This window comes from Bombus pascuorum, chromosome 3 (genome assembly GCF_905332965.1).
Source record: "Bombus pascuorum chromosome 3, iyBomPasc1.1, whole genome shotgun sequence".
Lineage (NCBI taxonomy): Eukaryota > Metazoa > Arthropoda > Insecta > Hymenoptera > Apidae > Bombus > Bombus pascuorum.
In genome coordinates this window covers 8,943,601-8,962,986 of record NC_083490.1, presented here as the reverse complement: position 1 = coordinate 8,962,986, position 19,386 = coordinate 8,943,601, and the positions used below count along the sequence as shown (strand labels likewise).

Genomic DNA, 19,386 nt, shown 5'->3' with positions numbered 1-19,386 from the left:
TTGCTCGACTAAGAAACATCTGACAAAATTTTCATTACGTTCCCTTTTCTACAATTTCGCCGATTTTTAAACCGTGTTGTAAGAATACCGTGTTTTATGCGGGGGATATCTGTATATAATATCAGTATATTATAATAATATTAGTACGAATTCACTGAAATTATAGTGTGTATTATAGAGATGTCGATCATTATATGAAAAATGGAAAGAATTAATTTTGCATGCGAGCGAGAAAGGAATTTTAAATTCCTGAAGCATGGAATCACGCTATTCGAAGTCTTCTGTAAAACAATCTCCTTTCTTGTTTGTACACATAATACATTTAGAAAACTAAAGAATATATATATGTAGAATGAAACAAAGTTCGTTATTTACTTCGAGAAATCTTTTAAATTGATTTTTGTTAAATTTAAATTTTACCTGTTCGACACACAAACAAAAGTACAGTTTACAGAGTTGTCTTTTCCAAAATACGTCTGCAATAAATTCCTTTGATTTACAATTATTATTCAATCGTTCGAGGTTCCCTGAAACTGCACGGAATACGCAGCAAGTAGAATCGACCGGTTATGATCAGACAAAGACTACGCCTCGCACCACGAGGACTCCTATCAAATTCTCTTTGCGATTTCGAGACACAATTTTGTTGAGTCGGCCAAAAAGATTCTTTACAATTTCCAAAGAATTATACCGGGAAACTACCCTTAGAAAATTCTTGAAACAATTAAACCATTTTGTTATCCTAAATCCGAGTAACAAATGCAAATATGAAAAACATGAAACCAATGTCATTTTCTAAATGAAATGTTAATCTGTAGCAATCAGTGGATCATAAATGGGAATCCACACCTCGTGTTAATTTCATTCAGCAACCTAAGCAAATATCAATTATCATCTCTATGGAACCGGCTAAAAATTTGTCGCATCGAATGGAAACTTATTTCTTAACGCTATGAAGACCGGAACAAAGTAATCGGTTTTTACTTTTTCATAAAAGTTTCCAACATTTTCGGTGCACTTTTAGAAACACACGAATAATATTTCCTATATTAAAAACTGTTTTTCTCATTTATATATTTATTCCCATATACGTGTACATTTACCCTCCATTGTATATTTTTCGTTTCGGTTTTTTTGGTACAAGTTGCGTACTTTATTCGTCAATTGGCAACTCCAATGTTGACAAATTAAACTTTGAAAGGTTAGAAGTTAGATGATGAAGAAGATTCGTAAATGATAACTATGCGTTATGTATATGGGTGAATGAGTATATGTATGAGTGTCTGCACACGTGAGTGAAACTAATGTGGGTACTTACGGCGCGTAGGGTGCGAACCATCGGACACACCAAGGCCCTTGGTCTAGAGCGTGCTTCATACTCAGTGGATAACTCAATATAGGAACTCTTAACCGTTTACACAGTCTGTACTGAGCTTTCACTAGTACGTGCAAACAATAAGTGCACAACACCCCTATGATCACTGTGGATATAACACCAGTCACGAGGCCGCTGTTGCAGAACGCGTTTGGCATCGCGAGTATTCCGGTGCCCAGGCTTCCTTTTAATAAATGTATCAAAGTCTCCGCGTTCCTAAAAATTACGATTCCAAAGAAAGCGATATTACCGATTTTGTATTTGGTCTTCTTCTTCTTCTTTTTTTTTTTTTTTTTTTTTTATAGAACAAACTTTGTCAAACTAATTCAACATCGTCAAACATCATCTACCGGACCAATACATCACCAAATATGAATTGTGAATTATTTGAATTTAAGTTGTCACTTGCTTGAAGTCTGTGTTGAAATAAATTTAACATAGAATAGGTGTATCTTTGTTTTGAAGAAAGGCAGGTTACCTTGTTAAAAGTTAATTTTGGAGAAACTAAGTGGTAAATGTAAGCAATTGGAGACTCGAAATACTGTGAATGTAATTTCTTAGGTTATCAACTTGAAAGAGGTGAGATTTATTGGAATTTTCACGTAGTAGTGTGCTTGACAATGTTGAATCAGGTTTGAATGCGTTTGATATGAAAAGGTCGCAGATTGTGAGAGCATATTATGAATATTTGAAGATACTAAATTATGATTAAATGACTGACACATATATGAAATATAAGATAGTCTATTTTGTTCTGAAATGTTTAGAAATTGTGTTTGGAATAAAAAGGTGTATCTTCCTCGAAATTCGTGTACAAGGTAGACATTTGATAAAACTATTGGCAAATATTTGAAATACTCACGATGTCGGATTTGGCCTATTTCGATGTTTGTGAGGGTCGTAATCTTCTGGGCTTGTGGTCGGCGATATTGGGACTTCCGATGCATTTATACCACTTCCGGCGATTTCATTATTAACTCTGCAACCGTATCAATTCGCAAATGCAATCCACGTCCCCGTACTTTTATTTATCGAATTTTCAAACGTTAAATATCGCGAATTTTAAATACTATTTTCATAGCACACAATTAAATTAAAAGGAATAGAGAAAAGATGCTGAACAACGTGAAAATATCATGCACTTTTGCAATACATTTTATTGTCAATTTGAATAAATTCTTCTAAGTTTTTGGTACAGAAACTTTGAAGTAGAATCAGACGTACTTGTACGGACTCTCGGAACCGATCAGCTGCATGTTTATCGTCTCCTCCTTTGCGTTCTCCATTTTCTCTTCGTCGATTAGTCTCTCGTGCCGCTTCTAAATTTTTCACAGAAAAATCACGGAAAATTTTATTCAATCAAATGTATATAGAAATAGATGAAAAAAACGATAGTTATCAGAATTAAAAATTACTATTTGTAAAGGTCAGTTGGTTATTTCTGGACACATTGACTTGAGAAGTTTCTCTATTTTTCTCTGAGAAATTTTGTATGTATATATTATACGAAATACTTTGAAGTATATGTATATGTATAATGAAACTTTGTAAGTTCGTTCATCGCTCAAAGATGCCATAGATGATGGTAAATTCTAAAGGAACGATACGATATTTAGCAGAGCTAATTTGGATAAAGAATATCCTGTATTTTAGCCCTTTAAATAGGTTGTTGCTAATAGACGACGAAATAAAAATTTCACGAAGCATGGTCGTCGTTAATGATTATATATAAACAGATCATTTGCATGTTATGGTTGTGTGTTTGTCTACAAACACATTTTGTTGTTTCTACTTATCGTCGTATATTATATTAATAATAATAATATTTTCATTCATTTCACGAGTCATCCACAGGTTAAAGTCGTTAACTTTATTTTCTGAAATTTTTTAAATTTTAGTGCCGAAGTATTTTATAATTTCATTATAATTTCATCAATCTTTTTATTTCTATTATTAAATTATACACCGTTACACTGTATCACCGACAAAATGCTTCTTTCTTGTTACGTGAATCTTTGCATCAAATTTTGATACGCAACAAATAAACGATAAGATACAGGATCAGCATCCTGTTCACGGAAAATGATACATGAAACGCGTCAGGATGAAAGGTACGACCCAGATCTGTTGCATTAAAGCTCCTAATCAATTTGCCGATATGGAACAAGACGACGTACATATTTACATGAGATAAAAATGGCAATTCATCATCGCGAATCTGTTCGGATCCGCGGACGATGCGCGTAGCTTTAGCACATTCTTTCGCGAACTGATTGCTCTTAATTATTGCATTGAGGTCAAATGTGTAGTTAACTTACTGAAGGTTATATAGCAACCGCGCGTTCTCACTTCGCCGTTTGCTACGCGGACAATTGATCCACGTTCGGCACGAACGTCGTCTCAGACCAATATCAAAAAGTTTTCTACGCGATTGCACAAAATTTTTCGATGTGTACAGCTTACAGAGGATGGCTCTTATTTACACTGGATGAAAATCTTTTTTCAATGTTTCTTTCGCGACAACCCATCGTGCCCTGGTCCCTTGAACATTAGAAACAGTTATTTAAATGCACATAAAGTCGATTTCGTTCGAGTATCTTCTAAGTTATCGATTATATCAAAAAACACGTCGGACAAAATTTGTAGATCTGGACAAGAAACAGCTTTTATCTTCTATTGATTTTCTTCGTGCAACGAACGTTTCTCGAAAAAAAAAGAAAAGAAAATGGGAAGAAGATCTGGAAGAAATTGCACAAACTTTGAAAATTCAGATGTACCTTAATCACGTTTTTGGTCAAAGGATTATTTTTTAAAGATTTAGGAAATTTCTTGAAGAATTACGAAACTGCACAATTTTTGCAAATTATTCCAATAATGTTTGATAAATAACGTGTAATATAAAAAAAGAAGGTTTAACGGAAAATAAATTAATCGTTTATTTTTAATTTTGTCTGTTTATAAACGTTTATAAACTTCCAGATTAAAATCTTATTTTTATAATTAATAAGAAAACCATCGGCGGTAATCATTTACAATTTGAAGAACATACACTTTCTGTTCCACTTGTTGTAAATAATTTATTGTAGCCTTGCGTTAATTTAATCCTCCTTTCTGCTGTAGCACTAACATCTATCACAATAAAATATTCTTCTGCATCGAATTTAAAATATTTACTAGTTATTTCGCGTAATTTAACGTTACTTAAAAAGGAAAAGAAAAACTCGTGTAGGTTTACGTCAATTTATATTAATCGAACTGGTTTCTAAATTAGAAATAAAATTTATATTTACGAACATATGAAAATAAATAATGATATAATTTTATTTAAAAGGCAGAAAGCAAACACGAGCAACTTTTAATACTTCAACGCGTCTTGAAAAATACGAAGAAATACTAAATAGGACATTTTAATTGAAAACGATAGCATAGTGCACTTAGAATAAGCATAATGAAGTTATAAGAACAATTAGATTATATTACATATGTTTTACATATTACATACGAAATTTTATATATTCTTGTTCTATACATTACATATGAAGATTTGAAGGATATGTTTGAAGGTCTTCGATCGAAAAAGCTTGGAAATCTTGTAAAATCAAAGCAATTAGATTCGTGCAAGCAGAGTCTGTGTCGTCGTAACGCTGAACTGATTCTTCGAAACGCGAAAACATGCAGAAATAAGGAAATCATTATCTAATTATCGTATGAAGCGTACAGAATAGAGACTAGAATGCTTGAACCGGTGCACGATTTCCCTTTGATTGAATAATGATCAATCGTGGAAACACAATGGCGTGTTAAAACCAGAATGAACGGTCGTCCCTCGGATTGTATCCGATACAATCGTTAAAGAGTCTCTTAAATTGAAAGAAAATATGGAAGAATATTAAATATATGCGATTTCTCATTTCAACGTTATATTACAACCTTCTTCGTTAACAAGAAATAAAATTGAGACTTGAAAATTCTAACGTGGTAATTCTTTTCGTAATTATTAAATTTCGTTCTAGTTTGACTGACTTTAGTTTCATTCTTATCATCTGCTTTGTTGGAAAAATTGTAATTACTATCATCTACCTTCGTCTGAAAAATTTTCCTAACTTTTCAACGTCAGAAATATTCAAACTAATCAGACCAGAAACTGGTAGAACTGCCAAATTAGTTGCATCAACTATCAAATCTACAACTCTAATTCCAGCTACCTGCATAAAGACTGATCGGTATGTGAGATATACTCTCCAATCGAGTTGAATTTAATTTATTTAAATATCGCATTTAATCCTCTTGTTACATAAATTTATAATTATTATTTTATCATCAATTTATGCATTTTTATTACTTAAAACGTTGATTAAAGCCAATAAAGTGCATAAGCAACGCAGCTTTACTTACACCGGCTTCACACACGGAACGAATCGTTGACATAGCCTGGTTCAATGCGACAAGTTAAATTCGGCGCTCATTTATCTGTGTCAGTGATGCTTATTATCGCGTACAAAGCGGCGTTTAGTCCGATGTTGCAGCCAGGACCGGCTGGTTAACAATTTCATTTGGTCATTGACATTGTGTTCCGACCATTAATACTCAATCTTTGAACGTTCATACCGAAAAACTTCCAATGAACTAAGTCAGAAACGATGTATACATGCCATAAATAGCATTATATAATTAGCAGTAATTTGATTCTACGTGAAGAATTAAGTCAACATCGTAAAACAATGGTGAAATAAATTTTCAGAAGACCCAGGAGTATTAATAGTTAAGCTAGTCTGCATTCAGGTTAGATGGGAATGTGAATGAGAAATGTATGTAAATCAACCTAATTTTGTAACCAGCAGGCAAAAATTAATAAAATATGTACGTAGATATATGTAGTTGATCTTTGAATGTCCAAATCGAAAAATATTCCGATGAATTAAAGTAAGCTACAAACGTATACCACGTAACAGCCCGTAACTAGCAATCGCATAATTAGTAGTATTTTAAAAGAGTCAATTTTGCATGAAAAATTAAATAAAATAAAAATTTAAATAAAAATTAAAAATTAGTTAAATTAAAATTAAATCGTGAAATAGAATTTTGTCGTTTGATGTTTCACTTTTGAGAAAATTAAATTCGATACAACGAGAGTTCGAAAGTTTCCTATTACGTGTAATATTTTATTTGCTAATTAATTATATTTAGAATCTAATAGAAATAGGCTGAGCTTAAGAGTGCAATTATTAAACTGTGAATATTTATGCAAGTTTTTCTTTTTATGAACGTTTACGAAAAAGTAATAAAAGGTATAATACACTATGTACTGTGGATATTTTGAGTGTTTATAATTCTACATTTAAATCTCCAAAAAATACATAAAGATTCCTACTCTACTTATCATAATTTCTTACGATAAATGAACGAATAATATAATATAATAAATGAAACTAAAGTAAGAATGTTTTCTCTATCATAGTAATTAGTACTAAATTGCGAACTTGATCGCGCTCACCTCTTACGCCGGAAATAAGGCTGCTTCTTTCTTAAAAAATTCTGTCGTCTATGTTTACTGACTTCCTTGCTTCCTTGTCGCTGACTTCTCCTATAAAACGTGAAACTTGTTAGAACTAAATGACGTTATGAATTCGATTACAAGTTTACTTATTATGATCTTTTCATACTCAATAATTAAATTCCCTTGAAGTAAATTAATAAAGTTGCAAGTAAAAAGTTTACTATTCAGTCGTATATTCAGTAATTTGTTACTAACAACGAGTTGATTCTGAAAATTGTAATTTAAACGGTCAGTACCGTAACAAAATATTAAAAACTATACAATATTCTTCCTGCGTTGTAACGATCTAAGTATCGCTCAAAACTCATGCAAATATCCCCATAATTTATTCATGCACAATTCCTCGCAATTACGTCGACTGTTCGCATTAAGCGCAATTAAACTTCCTCGAGTTTCAAATCTCGAACTTCCTCCTTACGAAAAAGTTCACATCCACGTACAATTCATCCACAGACAATCGTTGTTGCACAGATTACTCGAATTAATAAAAAATCATACGCTCATTATACATTCATTCGTCACTCACAGAAACGTTCACACGAACGTGCGTCCTATCTAACTTTGTTTCAAAGTTAGAGCCACGTTTGCGTCGAAATAAATCCACAAATGCTAGACTTTCAAAATTTCCAGGCGCATGTCAAATGACACAAAGCCGAGGAAGACCATTTCGAGGGCCTCTCATAAAGGTAAGCAATTGAGGATTGTTGAAACACAAAGATGGCTACAAGTTTGGAACAAGGTCAGATGGGGCACATGTTCGTATGAATTTTCATTGTTCTTGTGTCTCGTGTTTACTCCTGAAGTGGGTTCCACGTGTTATGGCACACCCTGTATTTTCTTTTTTTCTCGTTTAATACTCTCAATTTGCTCCGTATACTTCGCAAGCTAACTTACATCGTGGCACTCACAGCTCAAACTAGGAAAATAAATAAAACCATTCGCTCAAACCACTTACTACGTACATTCGTATAGAAAAAAAGATAGATCGTTTCTTTCATGTAAGATGTAGGTCAAGATTCATTTCGTTCTCTAGAATCTTGAGTCTCGAATTGCGTATTTCGAACAGTATACTTTGGCTCAAATATTTGTCCATGCTAAAACCGTCATACGTAATTCAATGCCAGAAAATATTGACCGATCTTCGGGAGTAAAATAAAAAGAAAAAATACAGAGAAAAATACAAAGAAATAGAACAAGAAACAATATCTTCCTTTTTATGAAGATACACACCTTATTATAACTAATATGATTTATAGCCATTTGCGGCCATATATCAAACAAAGCTGTCGACCAAGCTTAATATGCACCATATGCACGACAAATAATACAAGTAAGAATCTTGAAAATACATCTAAACTACATTGTTACATACTTTATACACTTGTACTTATGTATCGATGTCTCTCACTTGCAGATATTACAATCTATCTTTTGTCAAAGAAACATTGACATTTTCTTGAAAAAAGAAACATTGCTTCTATGTATCGAACGAATGATACACGTGCCAGACATTTCGTATATTATGCGAACTGTCTCAGCTAAAAGAGGCCACCTAAATACCGTCATTGTTTTTATAACATAAACAATATCTATGTCACGGTCTAAATGGTTTCAAAAGTGAAATACATATCACGAACGACAAATTTTATTTTTGGGTGGTTTTTTTTTTTCATATTTGTATCATATCTTTTTGTATCGTATCAGTTGCATACTAATTATAATGTTGAATTAAATTAGTTTGTTTTCATACTGAATCGTACTCATCGCGTAACTATGAGCTTTTTGAGTGAAACCACATCTGTTTCTCTTCATTGTTTGCAGAGAACATTACGCAATACCAAGTTTATAGAAGAACGAAGAGCGTACCTATAATATATTATAAGTAGATAAATGCAAAAATAATGTATTATAGTGATATTATAATTCCATGTTTCACAGATTACAGCGTTTGAGAAAGAAAGTTTCGATTTGCATATTTCGGTAGAGGAAGAGATAGAAAATGGCGTTACCTTTGACTACTTGAGCGACGCCCTCGCGTCGCACTGCGTTCGACGCGGCTTAAGTATAGTAATCGATCTCCTAATTCTTACTTCCTCAGAGTACATTAGGGGAACACGTCAACCGGCTCATGAACGCTCGGCACCGAAACAATGTCACCGGGAATATATTTACGCGTCAGCTAATTTTAGAACTCAAGAGTTGTGCCACCTGATAACCGAACCACCTGCCATCCGATAATTGTTACATGAAAATTCCACAATCATTGTTATTAGACAAAAACGCATTGTTATCAGATAATTTGCTTCTGAAATTATTATTCAACCAATTCCTTTGTAAGGACACACTTCCAAAGTCGTACTATAATTTTTCCCTTCGTTCTACTTCCTGTTTTTTAACTCGGTTGAGAATTTTCACAAGCTTTGTGCTCATTTAAGTATGTTTGACCGAGCGATATTTTATCCTGTTCGTTTTTACATGGAGATATTGGTCTATGAAGTTTAAATTTAAATACCTTGAGAGATATAGAAAATTTATATTAATTTTGGAGGAGAAGAATTTTGTAGAAAAATTTTTATTGTGCAAATTCAACATCTTTCGATTCGATATAATTATTATGCTCTATTGTATTCTATATAAATAATGAGGTATAGTTTACAGTTATTAACATCTATATAGCCAGAAGTGCATGCGATACGATAGTTGAAATCATTATTAGATCATTGCGATGGTAAACAACTGTGAGTTGAATAATATTGTATGTTGAACATTTTGTCGAAAGTAAATGGAGATGGAAAATTACACGAATAATTTAATTGTTTGTTCAACATTTTGTTACGTTCAAAGAGATTAATAATTAACTTAAATCAGGAATAAGATCCCTCTATTCTTAATGGACTCCTGTTCTTCGTCCTAAATGTAATAATTAAACAATTGTGAGTTGAAGAATACTGTATGTTGAACACTTTGTCGAAAGTAAATGGAAATAGAAAATTACACGAATAATTGAATTGTTTGTTCAACATTTTGTTACGTTCAAAGAGATTAATAATAATAATAATAATAATAATAATAATAATAATAATAATAATTAACTTAAATTTGGAATAAGATCCCTCTATTCTTAATAGACTCCTGTTCTTCGTCCTAAATGTAATAAAGTAAGGATATTACAATCGAAGAGTTAGGGGGTGGGGGGAGAGACTGAGACAAAGAGGGACTGAGAGAGACGACCATTATGCAATAGTTGAACCATTTGTCTATTCCAATTGGCGTCATCATATCGACGACCGATTATCTTTCACAAAATAATCGATTAGAATAATCGATTAAAATAATCGTATCACAGTTAAAATCACGAGTATTCACATGAAAGCCATATTTGAAAGAACGACTCTCAAAAGTATTAAGAACTTACAACAAATATTATATTTGCGATTCTGTCTTATCTTTTATCTATGAGCAATAAATTAAAATAACAAATTTATAAAAATTGACGACTTTATTGAAACGGAATGAGAATATATAAAATAGAAGATTGCGAGAAGTTACAAAGAAATTTAATTTCTACAATTAATATCAATATATGATTTTCATTTTTCACACTTTTCATATTAAATTAAACGTTGAAAGAAAGATTCTAAAAATATAGAATTCATACCGATAAACCATCTCACTTTTTATTTGTCCACAGTAAATTGTAATATATATATGTGTGTGTGTGTGTGTATATATATATATATTTTTTTTTTTTTCTATATAACAAGTTGTAAAAAGAAAAAGAAAAGAAAGAGAGTTTAGCAACTTAACTTGATACAAGTTCGTATTTCACCAATCAATTACGGCTTATAGCGTTTTTATTAGGGTGCTAACACAGTCTATATTCGTACATGTATTTCACTCTACTAATTCTCTGTCATCGTACGTTGCTATCGATACACTGTTCTATTCAAGATCCAATTTAATATCAGCGAATCTTTCCTCTGACCCCTTGTACAGTATTCCTATTCTTACTATACAATTTGTTTTATACGATCAATTTATAATATTAGAAACGAAATGAAGAAACAGACCTAACTCTATTAACAAAAATTCCAACAACCTTTAATCTTATACCAAGAGATTAAAAATTCTAATCTTCTCAAATTGTGCACCACTCAAATTGTTTCACACAATGACTAACGCTCAAGTGCATACAAAATTTATTGAAAGAATCCAATTAAACAGTGTTTTCAATTCAATGGCTTTGTTCTTAGATGATGAATTCATTGTTTAACAAAATTCTTCAATCGTTGGAAAAATATAAAGAAATGATATCTCTTCCTTTTTCTATTTACATTAAGACGTTTCCAAATTTTTAAGTTTCCAATCTTCTAAATTAGCAAATTCCCGAATATTTGAACTTGGAATTCACAAATATAGAAATTTCCAATCTGCGAGTTGACGAACTTTCAACTTCCCAATTTACAAACTCCAAATTCCCAAGTTCGGAAGTCTTCGATTTTCCAATTTACGAGCACCCAAACATTCGGATACCAAACTTGCAAATTCTCAAGTTTCGAACTCACGAGCTCACGAATTTCCAAACTACAAATTCACGAATTTCCAAATATACTAATTTTTAAATTTCCGAACGTTAACCTCCGTTAACACGCAATTCAACGCGATTCAAAGGCCACGATCTTGCTACGAAACTTGCAAAAATCTCTCTTCACAATTCCTAAAATATAATACACAAACCACGACTCTAGAAGACTAACCGAAACTACGAAGAAAGAAAGGAAAGGGATAAACGAGTACTCGTAAGACCTAACAAAGAAGAAGCAAATTAGCGTAGCAAAGAAGGAACACGTTCGTTAAGGGTGGACAATGACGGAGAACTCTGTTCGTCTAGACTCACCAGATTAAACACATCCGCAGCGGGAGAAAAACGAAAAATCGAGCCGCCAGACGGTGTACGCGATCTCTTCGTCACGATGGATCTCCTAACGCTAATGTGGACGGTCCAGAGGATGTCTAGCGACTGGGCCGCGTTAAACCGCGGAACATTTCAATTTCCAACGCGACAAACCGCGAGCGAACTCCATCGTCACGTGACGAGAGTTAGATACTACGCCTCCGGTGCAACCACGGGGAGCAGATGGATTTCAGACGCGTTTCACGATGAGCAGAGATCAGCAGTTTGTCATTTGCTCTAGCACAGAGAGCTCTCAGACCGAATAGATAGGTGTTGAATTTGGAATTTTGGGGATTTTGGAGATCCAGAGAATTTGGAGATCTGGGAAATGGGATTAGAATTGGAATCGAGGTGAGATTTTTTCTTTTTTTATTTTTCTTTTTTTTTTTTTTTGAGATCTTGAAAATTTTTGAGATCCAGGGAATTTGGAAATCTGAGAATTGCAATTGCAATTGAGGCAAAGTTTATTTGGAGATGGTGATCTTGGAGATCCAACCAATTTGGAGGTTTAGGGATTGAAGTTAATTGAGATGAAGTTTGTGTGGGAATTTTGTGGATTCTGGAGATCCAGAGAATTTGGAGATTGGTAATTAGAATTAAAATTGAAGCTCAGAATTTTTTAGAGTTAAAGTTTAAGAAATTTAAAAAAGTATAGTGGATTTTGGGAATTTCGTTCGCGAGGAAATTTTGACTTGATATTAGAAATTTGAATTTGATGTGAGATCAAGTTTCTAGGTCTTGGAAGTTGAATTCTTCTTTCCTGAACACTTTTCGACATCACCAGAGAGTAATATAGCTCACGCAAACATGGTTTCTTCTTCGATTTTCAAGGATGCCTATAAAAGAAGGCCAAACGACCCTATTTGGCCATGTGAATCATATAAATTGTATGTACCTATTAGCGTCAAGTTTGGAGGAGAACACATCGATTGACCCACAAAGGGGATCACAGTCGTACGAGCGCCAAAAGAACCAAAGGTTACCATTGATCAAGGTTAATAAGCATATCAAACCATTTTTTTAATTTTCTACATTGTACGTTACACGCCTACGCAAATTTATCATCTTCTAAATTATGTTTTCATCCCCTGATTTTCTCTAAATTGTAAAATATAAAATACCAGGTAAATTTTCTACATTGTACGTTCCACGCCTACGCAAGTTTCTATCATCATCTAAACTATCATCTTCTAAACTATGTTTTCAACCCCTGATCTTCTCTAAATTGTAAAATATAAATTACGAGATAAATTTTGTACATTGCACGTTCCAAGCCTACGCAAGTTTCTATCATCATCTAAACTATCATCTTCTAAACTATGTTTTAAACCCCTGATCTTCTTTAAATTATAAAATATAAATAACAAGATAAATTTAAACATAGAATACAAAGAAACGTTAAATTTCTTAAAATCATATAAACAAACTAATTAAATATCAACAACTCAATTTTGATACTAATTAATATTTAATAACAATTATCAAAATAACACGAGTACGTAATTAAACTATAAATGTAAATTATGTTCATAAAGATATGGATTTGCACAAGCAGAAGATATTTGTCTTACAAAGTGCAAGAATAACATCAATACAATATTATTAGTAAGCTCGTTGATAGAGCTGCTCCCTCTGATATTTATCCATGATCGATAACAATAGTGATACGAGACAGCTTGTCGTCGTTGCGGTTATTCGCATGGACAAACGATAAAGAAATTGAGCACAGTATTATGCACGGATCAGCCTACGAGTTCAAAGAGGATATATTGATCGCAAAAGGTGTGTATACGTATATGCCGAGGTATTACTCGGTCACTCGACCCACTATGATTTCCTTTGGATTATTAATAATCATTAGTTCGTTTGTAGTTCTTGAGATAAAGGAGAAATCGAGCAACTTTGTTTTTATTAAATGGATATTTGGTATTTTGCAAAAATAGCAGCGTTTCTTTTTATGAAATATATTTAAATGTGAATTTTACAAAGGCAAGTGATTATTCGTGTCTTTAAATATAATTTGTACTTTAGAAGAGAGAAGGTTTGTAATTCCTGCTTACGTGTTTTGGGGAAAAAATGATATAAAATATAAGAGAAAATAATTTGATAAAACAGCAAAAGAGAAAAAAGTAAAGAAATGATAATATTGTAATTTTAACAATAATGTATTTTAATGGAATAGTATAGATAAAAAAGATACAATGAGTCACTTATGATTTTAATAATATAACACAAAGTTTATTAAAAGGGTAGTCATATATGTTTCGTATATTTCGATAGAGCTAAGTTAACAAAGAAAGGTAAAGCAAAGCTGATGCCAAAAAGCAACAAGGTATTTCGATCAGACCTCAAAATAATACTACGATATTCAGTAATATTTTCAAAATTATATCATAGAATTTAAGAACTAATATTTACAAGGAACAAAGATTCCCTTCACCGACAAACAACTACCAATTTCATCATTTTTACGAGTTCTAGATCGTTTATTTTTCAATTAATAAAAATATACAAATGTTTCTAGTAAAATTAATTCTATTAAAATAGGACTATTATTACATATTATTTTTCTTCATCATATTATTATTATTATATTTGATTATTTCTATCATATCATTCAAATTATAATGGTTTATCTCCGACATGTTGAAGCACGCATTAAGGAACAGCAGTTGTAGCGTCAATACAAAAAGAATCTTTAAATAACACTTACTTTTCATCCCCTCGACATACGAAGAAAGAAAGTCGATGTTATAATTTCCAAGAAGAAATAGGATTCAGGGTTACACTGAAAGTGTATCACTTCTGCACCATCGACGACCCTTCTATAGCTGCACGTTACGTAACCTACCAACCCCCGAACATTGAACTAAAATTCAAAAGTGTTACGATCGAATCACGTCAACCAGCGTCTCATAAAATTTCCTCGTTCACACTCTTTCTATTAATCCCCACAATCCAACAGCGTTACTTTTATGACGGTAACAATAAATGGCTCGCCATACATGACTTTGATACTCAAAGGGCTAAATTTCAATTAGGTTTCTTTCATCTTAACGCGTTTAGCACTTTTTACATAGCAAATTCAATTTTAACTTATCCAATTGACCGCTCAAGGAGCTACATTTCATTCATATTTGAATTAACTTTGCATTAACAATTGATAATTTCCACGTTCAAGCACCAACTTTGTCTTGACACTCCACAACGTAGCTTCGAATTAACTTAATTCTACCTTATATTCCAGACACTTTGACCTATAATTCAAAATCATCCAATGATTACCACACGCAAGCTTCAACCTTAACTGAACGCACCATAAATTACCTTCGAATTAGATTTAACTTAACTCTGGCTTATATTCCAGATACCTTGAACCATAATTCAAAAGGATTCAATAATTACAAACTTGCTTTAATCATAACTTAATGCACCGTGAATTAGCGTTGCTTTAGGTTTAGCTTAGTTTCAGCTTCTATTTCAGATACTTTCAACTATTTATCCAAAGTCATTCACAGATTATCACACATAAATCCACGTTCAAACTTTGAATTCATCACTGAAATAACCAAGCAACTTTAGGATTCTTTATATCTGACCAAACTTATGTTAGACGGTCTTTTTTCAGGGAAAATAACTGTTGCCTCGTGCTAAGCCGCCGATGTGGAACACGAGGACGCGTGTGCTGACCGCACACATCCGGACGAATGTCTTATCGACATGGGGTCGCGTGCACACGTGTGACGAGAAACTGTTTGCACCAGGTTCGCTTCCAGGTATGTGGGGGCAGCCACCCCAGTAGCGATCCATACGCCCGTTGCTGGAATAAAATCTCATGGCGTCTGCGCTGAAACCCACCACCGTCAACTTTCCCCACAGTACCCTGTTCTATAATCCTGGACAATTTTGATTCCCTCTAAGGTCCAGTTTTGCATCATTTTACTTTGTGTAAGTACGGTGTAATAGAAAGTTTCTGTCGTATCCCTTTTTCTTTTTGTTTTTTAAGTAATAGTTTGTTAGATGGAAAGATAAATTATCGGGATTTTTTGTGAAAATTTTTACAGGAAACTTTTTGAAAGAGAGAAGCCTTTTGTAACGACTTTTAGATCAAAGAAAGAAATCTTCTACATAAAAAGATTAGGAGTTTTGGTCCAATTTTTCTGTGTCTAATATATTTTTATATCTGAATTAGAGTAAATTCTATTACGTAAGTAATAGAGAGGTTTTATTATATAAATTTCGAAGAAACTCGTAGAATAATACTTCAGGAGAATCTTTCAAATTTCTCTACTCCTAAGTTCTTTCATAAAAGAAGCACATAAAGTTCAATATTTAAAGTAGGGTAAGCTGTGTTATGTGAATAATGGACGCTTCTGTTCAAAAGTTTTGTTCTATCTCATTTCAAGTAATAGTACTACTTTTTGAAACATCTGATATATTCTGAAGGATGGGGAAGTTTTATCCTGTTTTGTGTGTCTCTCCTTGGGGAGTATATTTGAAATCAGGGTAAAAGGATTGCATCAACAAAAGTTAGTCATACCAAAAGAATCTTGATAAATAAATATTTTATATGAAACTACTGTAACGAAAATAATAATTTGTGATTTTTCCTAAAATTAGGAATATATATATTGAAGAGTGGGTATCAAAATAATATGGTGGGCGAAATGGTTTGTGTCCTTGAATATCCATTACGTTGTTCCAAGCTATAGCTGGGCTATACGCACTCGTATGTACATATTGACTTAGATTCATATGTAGTCTATATATTGATTTTATATGGGAACTTTGGAAATAATTTAAGGATTGTTGGTATATTTTCATAAAATAAACAATCACCTTGTAACTAGTCACAACAAATTTATTCATGGCTACAACTGATAATATTCTCAGCAATAAAATAGAGATTTCAAAAACAAAAAGGGATTCATTTTATAATCCACACAATAATCGTTCATAATCTTCGACATTAATTTATTAATTGATCGAGCAAGGCGTACCAAGTACAGCCTCGCTTTATTAATATAAAAAAAAAGACATACGTGTTTTAAATTTACTTTACCTTAATACAATTAATAAATAATATAGTTACGTTGTACTTAAAAACCGAGGGATTTTGTTCTTTCGCGATCATCATCTGTTTCGTATCTTATCTTACATAAATCGTCTGTATCAAATTCCGTGATCTAATCCACGATATTCATAAATTTTATTTCACATACATCATCTGTATCGAAATTTCAACGAAATATCATTCCTTGTTTCGGTTAATTGTTTATTAACTCGGTTAAATTGCCAATTATCTCTAGAAACAATTTGAAACAAACCGTGATTTCTTTGCCCAGAACATGGAATCAATGGCGAAATGATATTTCTACAAAGAGAAAAACACAAGTTTCCTCTAGCAAAGCTAGTCGCTTGCTTTGGAGAAATGAATGTTTCTCGAATGAAAAATGAAATGAATGTTTCAAGCGGAGCTTTCTCATCATCGTTGATGAACACATTTCATTTTTCAGTTATCAATCTTAAGCGTAGACGAGAATCATAGCGGTTAGAACACATTTACTCGATCATAATCGCGTTAATCATCAGATAATTCTTAACCACTTAACGCGCAAACGTCTCACACCTTACGCAAGATGTGTTATTCAGTCGTTTGAATTCGACGTAACAATGAAAATATTATTTATGAATTTCTCTTTTAGAACAAAAATCAACAAGCTGATAGATTTATGCTTAACCCTGCTGCATTCTTTGCGTTATCTCCGATCAAATATTTCTTTAACGTTACAAAATATATTAAGTTCGAACAAAATATAAAAGCACTTTTACTGTTATAATGTAAAATTTACGATTCTTTATAAATTTTTTTTTTAAATAACTTTCAGGTCTATAGTTTAAATATATCGTGTCTCTTATCGTTAAACAGCTGTGTAACAAAAATAGTAAATAATAATAAAATAGTAAATAAACTGTTCATATTGAAACATTAAGCATCAATTACTGTAAAACTGATACAAAAATCGGTTTCAGAAACTTGTGAAAATAATAACGTTCTGCAAACACATTATCCGGAAATGATAAAAAAACTGAATCCAGCAGAGATTTCAGTTCATTACGACAGTTACTCATAGCAGAAATTTATAACTGTTCTTATGTCTCCATATTTTTTTTTCTTTTTTCTTTTTTACAAATCTTTTCACAGAAGCTTACAGATAAGCTGGTCAGTGCCAATACTTTTGCTTATCATACGTATAAAAATTTATTTGTATCGTAGGTATATACGTACACTGCCAGGCATAAGTATTAAGACACCTACTCGTTACAATTATTATAAGACTCTAACAAATCCTACCTCGTTTAGAATTTTGCTGCATAAAGCAATTCTAATTGAAAAAATATGATTTAAATGAAGTAACAGATTTGCAGTAAAATAATGGAAAAATAAAACTAGTGGCAAGCATCTGATTTAAATTAATATCTTCGAGTGTCCAAGTATTTATGGCCAGCACTGTACTTTCGTTCGTCAGTAAATAAATATTCAAGACTTGCAACAGAGTTAAAAAAAAAATTGCGAAAAATTAATTATTCTTTTTTACTTTAAGTTACGAACAGCACGTCATGATAATCTACATGCACGTTAAATAGTTAAAGGTCGAACTGTGCAGCTCAATCTGCCTTCACGTTCATAAATAAACGTCTTTATTTTTTCTCGCGATCTAACCGACCAAGTATCAAAATATCACTGTTCGAATGAAATTCCATCCGCCATGCTGTCAGAGAAGACACGGCGGCTTGGAAATGATAAAAAAAAAAAAGAAACAGTTCCTTGTCAGGCGATACCATTCACAACCATATTTTATAATAAACCGCATTTCAAGCACGCTTGTACCATTAAATCAGACACGCCAGGCGTCAACCTTTTACAATCTTCCTCGCTTATTTTCTATTCACGCGATCAACGCATATTTCTAAAAAATACATCAGAAAATACATCTTCTCCATCGACAAAATGGAAGATCTTAAAATTAGTATTAGATGATCTTATACGCAGCCCAATCGAGCCGCTGGTTTTATTAAACAGCTAACTTATCACATTGGCCATAGTTCTCTTTTTTTCTTCCGTCGCTCTATCTTCAAAGATTCTTCCATTAATTCTTTTCTTCTTCCGTTCCATTCTACCTCGTTTTCTCATTCTTCTTTCCTAATGTACTCCTCACCGACCTGTTAGTGTACCATTTCCAGGGCGCACAGTTCAAGAGAAGGTCTTGATGATGTCACGGAGACTCGTATAGGTTCCAACTATGAGACCAAGGACCGCGAAAAATACGAGCGACATGTTCTTTGCTATCATTATCGCCTTTCCTGTGCGGTCGTGCACATGCCAGAATGTGCAGATTTGAATGAGGGCGGGGAATGCCAGACCCAAACCAGAGAGACACAGAGCACCGAACAGGGATATAAACAGATCTAGTTGCGGAATCGCCACGGCTAACAGGA

General features: G+C 32.8%; 2 protein-coding genes and 1 long non-coding RNA gene across 4 annotated transcripts in view; 1 reads left to right on the top strand and 2 right to left on the bottom strand.

The window, feature by feature from the left end:
- LOC132905335 (proton-coupled amino acid transporter-like protein CG1139) overlaps nt 1-14,880 on the bottom strand; it is a 25,038-nt gene extending 10,158 nt beyond the window's left edge. The window contains exons 1-5 of one of the 2 annotated variants that reach the window (XM_060956526.1): nt 14,600-14,880; nt 6,870-6,959; nt 2,600-2,694; nt 2,238-2,354; nt 1,319-1,591 (exon numbers count right to left, since the gene is read on the bottom strand). In XM_060956526.1, coding sequence (XP_060812509.1) covers nt 1,319-1,591; nt 2,238-2,354; nt 2,600-2,661 — 452 coding nt within the window. In that variant the 5' untranslated portion in view covers nt 2,662-2,694; nt 6,870-6,959; nt 14,600-14,880. Of the gene's footprint in view, nt 1-1,318; nt 1,592-2,237; nt 2,355-2,599; nt 2,695-6,869; nt 6,960-11,829; nt 11,955-14,599 lie in introns of those variants that run through there. The other variant, XM_060956527.1, reaches the window with a different exon arrangement.
- On the top strand, nt 11,937-19,220 carry LOC132905336 (uncharacterized). The gene is made up of 3 exons (XR_009657781.1): nt 11,937-12,237; nt 15,515-15,662; nt 19,132-19,220. It is a non-coding gene; the product is annotated as an uncharacterized LOC132905336 (long non-coding RNA).
- Nucleotides 16,727-19,386, bottom strand: part of LOC132905334 (proton-coupled amino acid transporter-like protein CG1139) — a 40,833-nt gene continuing 38,173 nt past the window's right edge. Inside the window, exon 8 of the mRNA XM_060956525.1 lies at nt 16,727-19,386. Within this exon, the coding sequence (XP_060812508.1) occupies nt 19,142-19,386 (245 nt within the window). The 3' untranslated portion in view covers nt 16,727-19,141.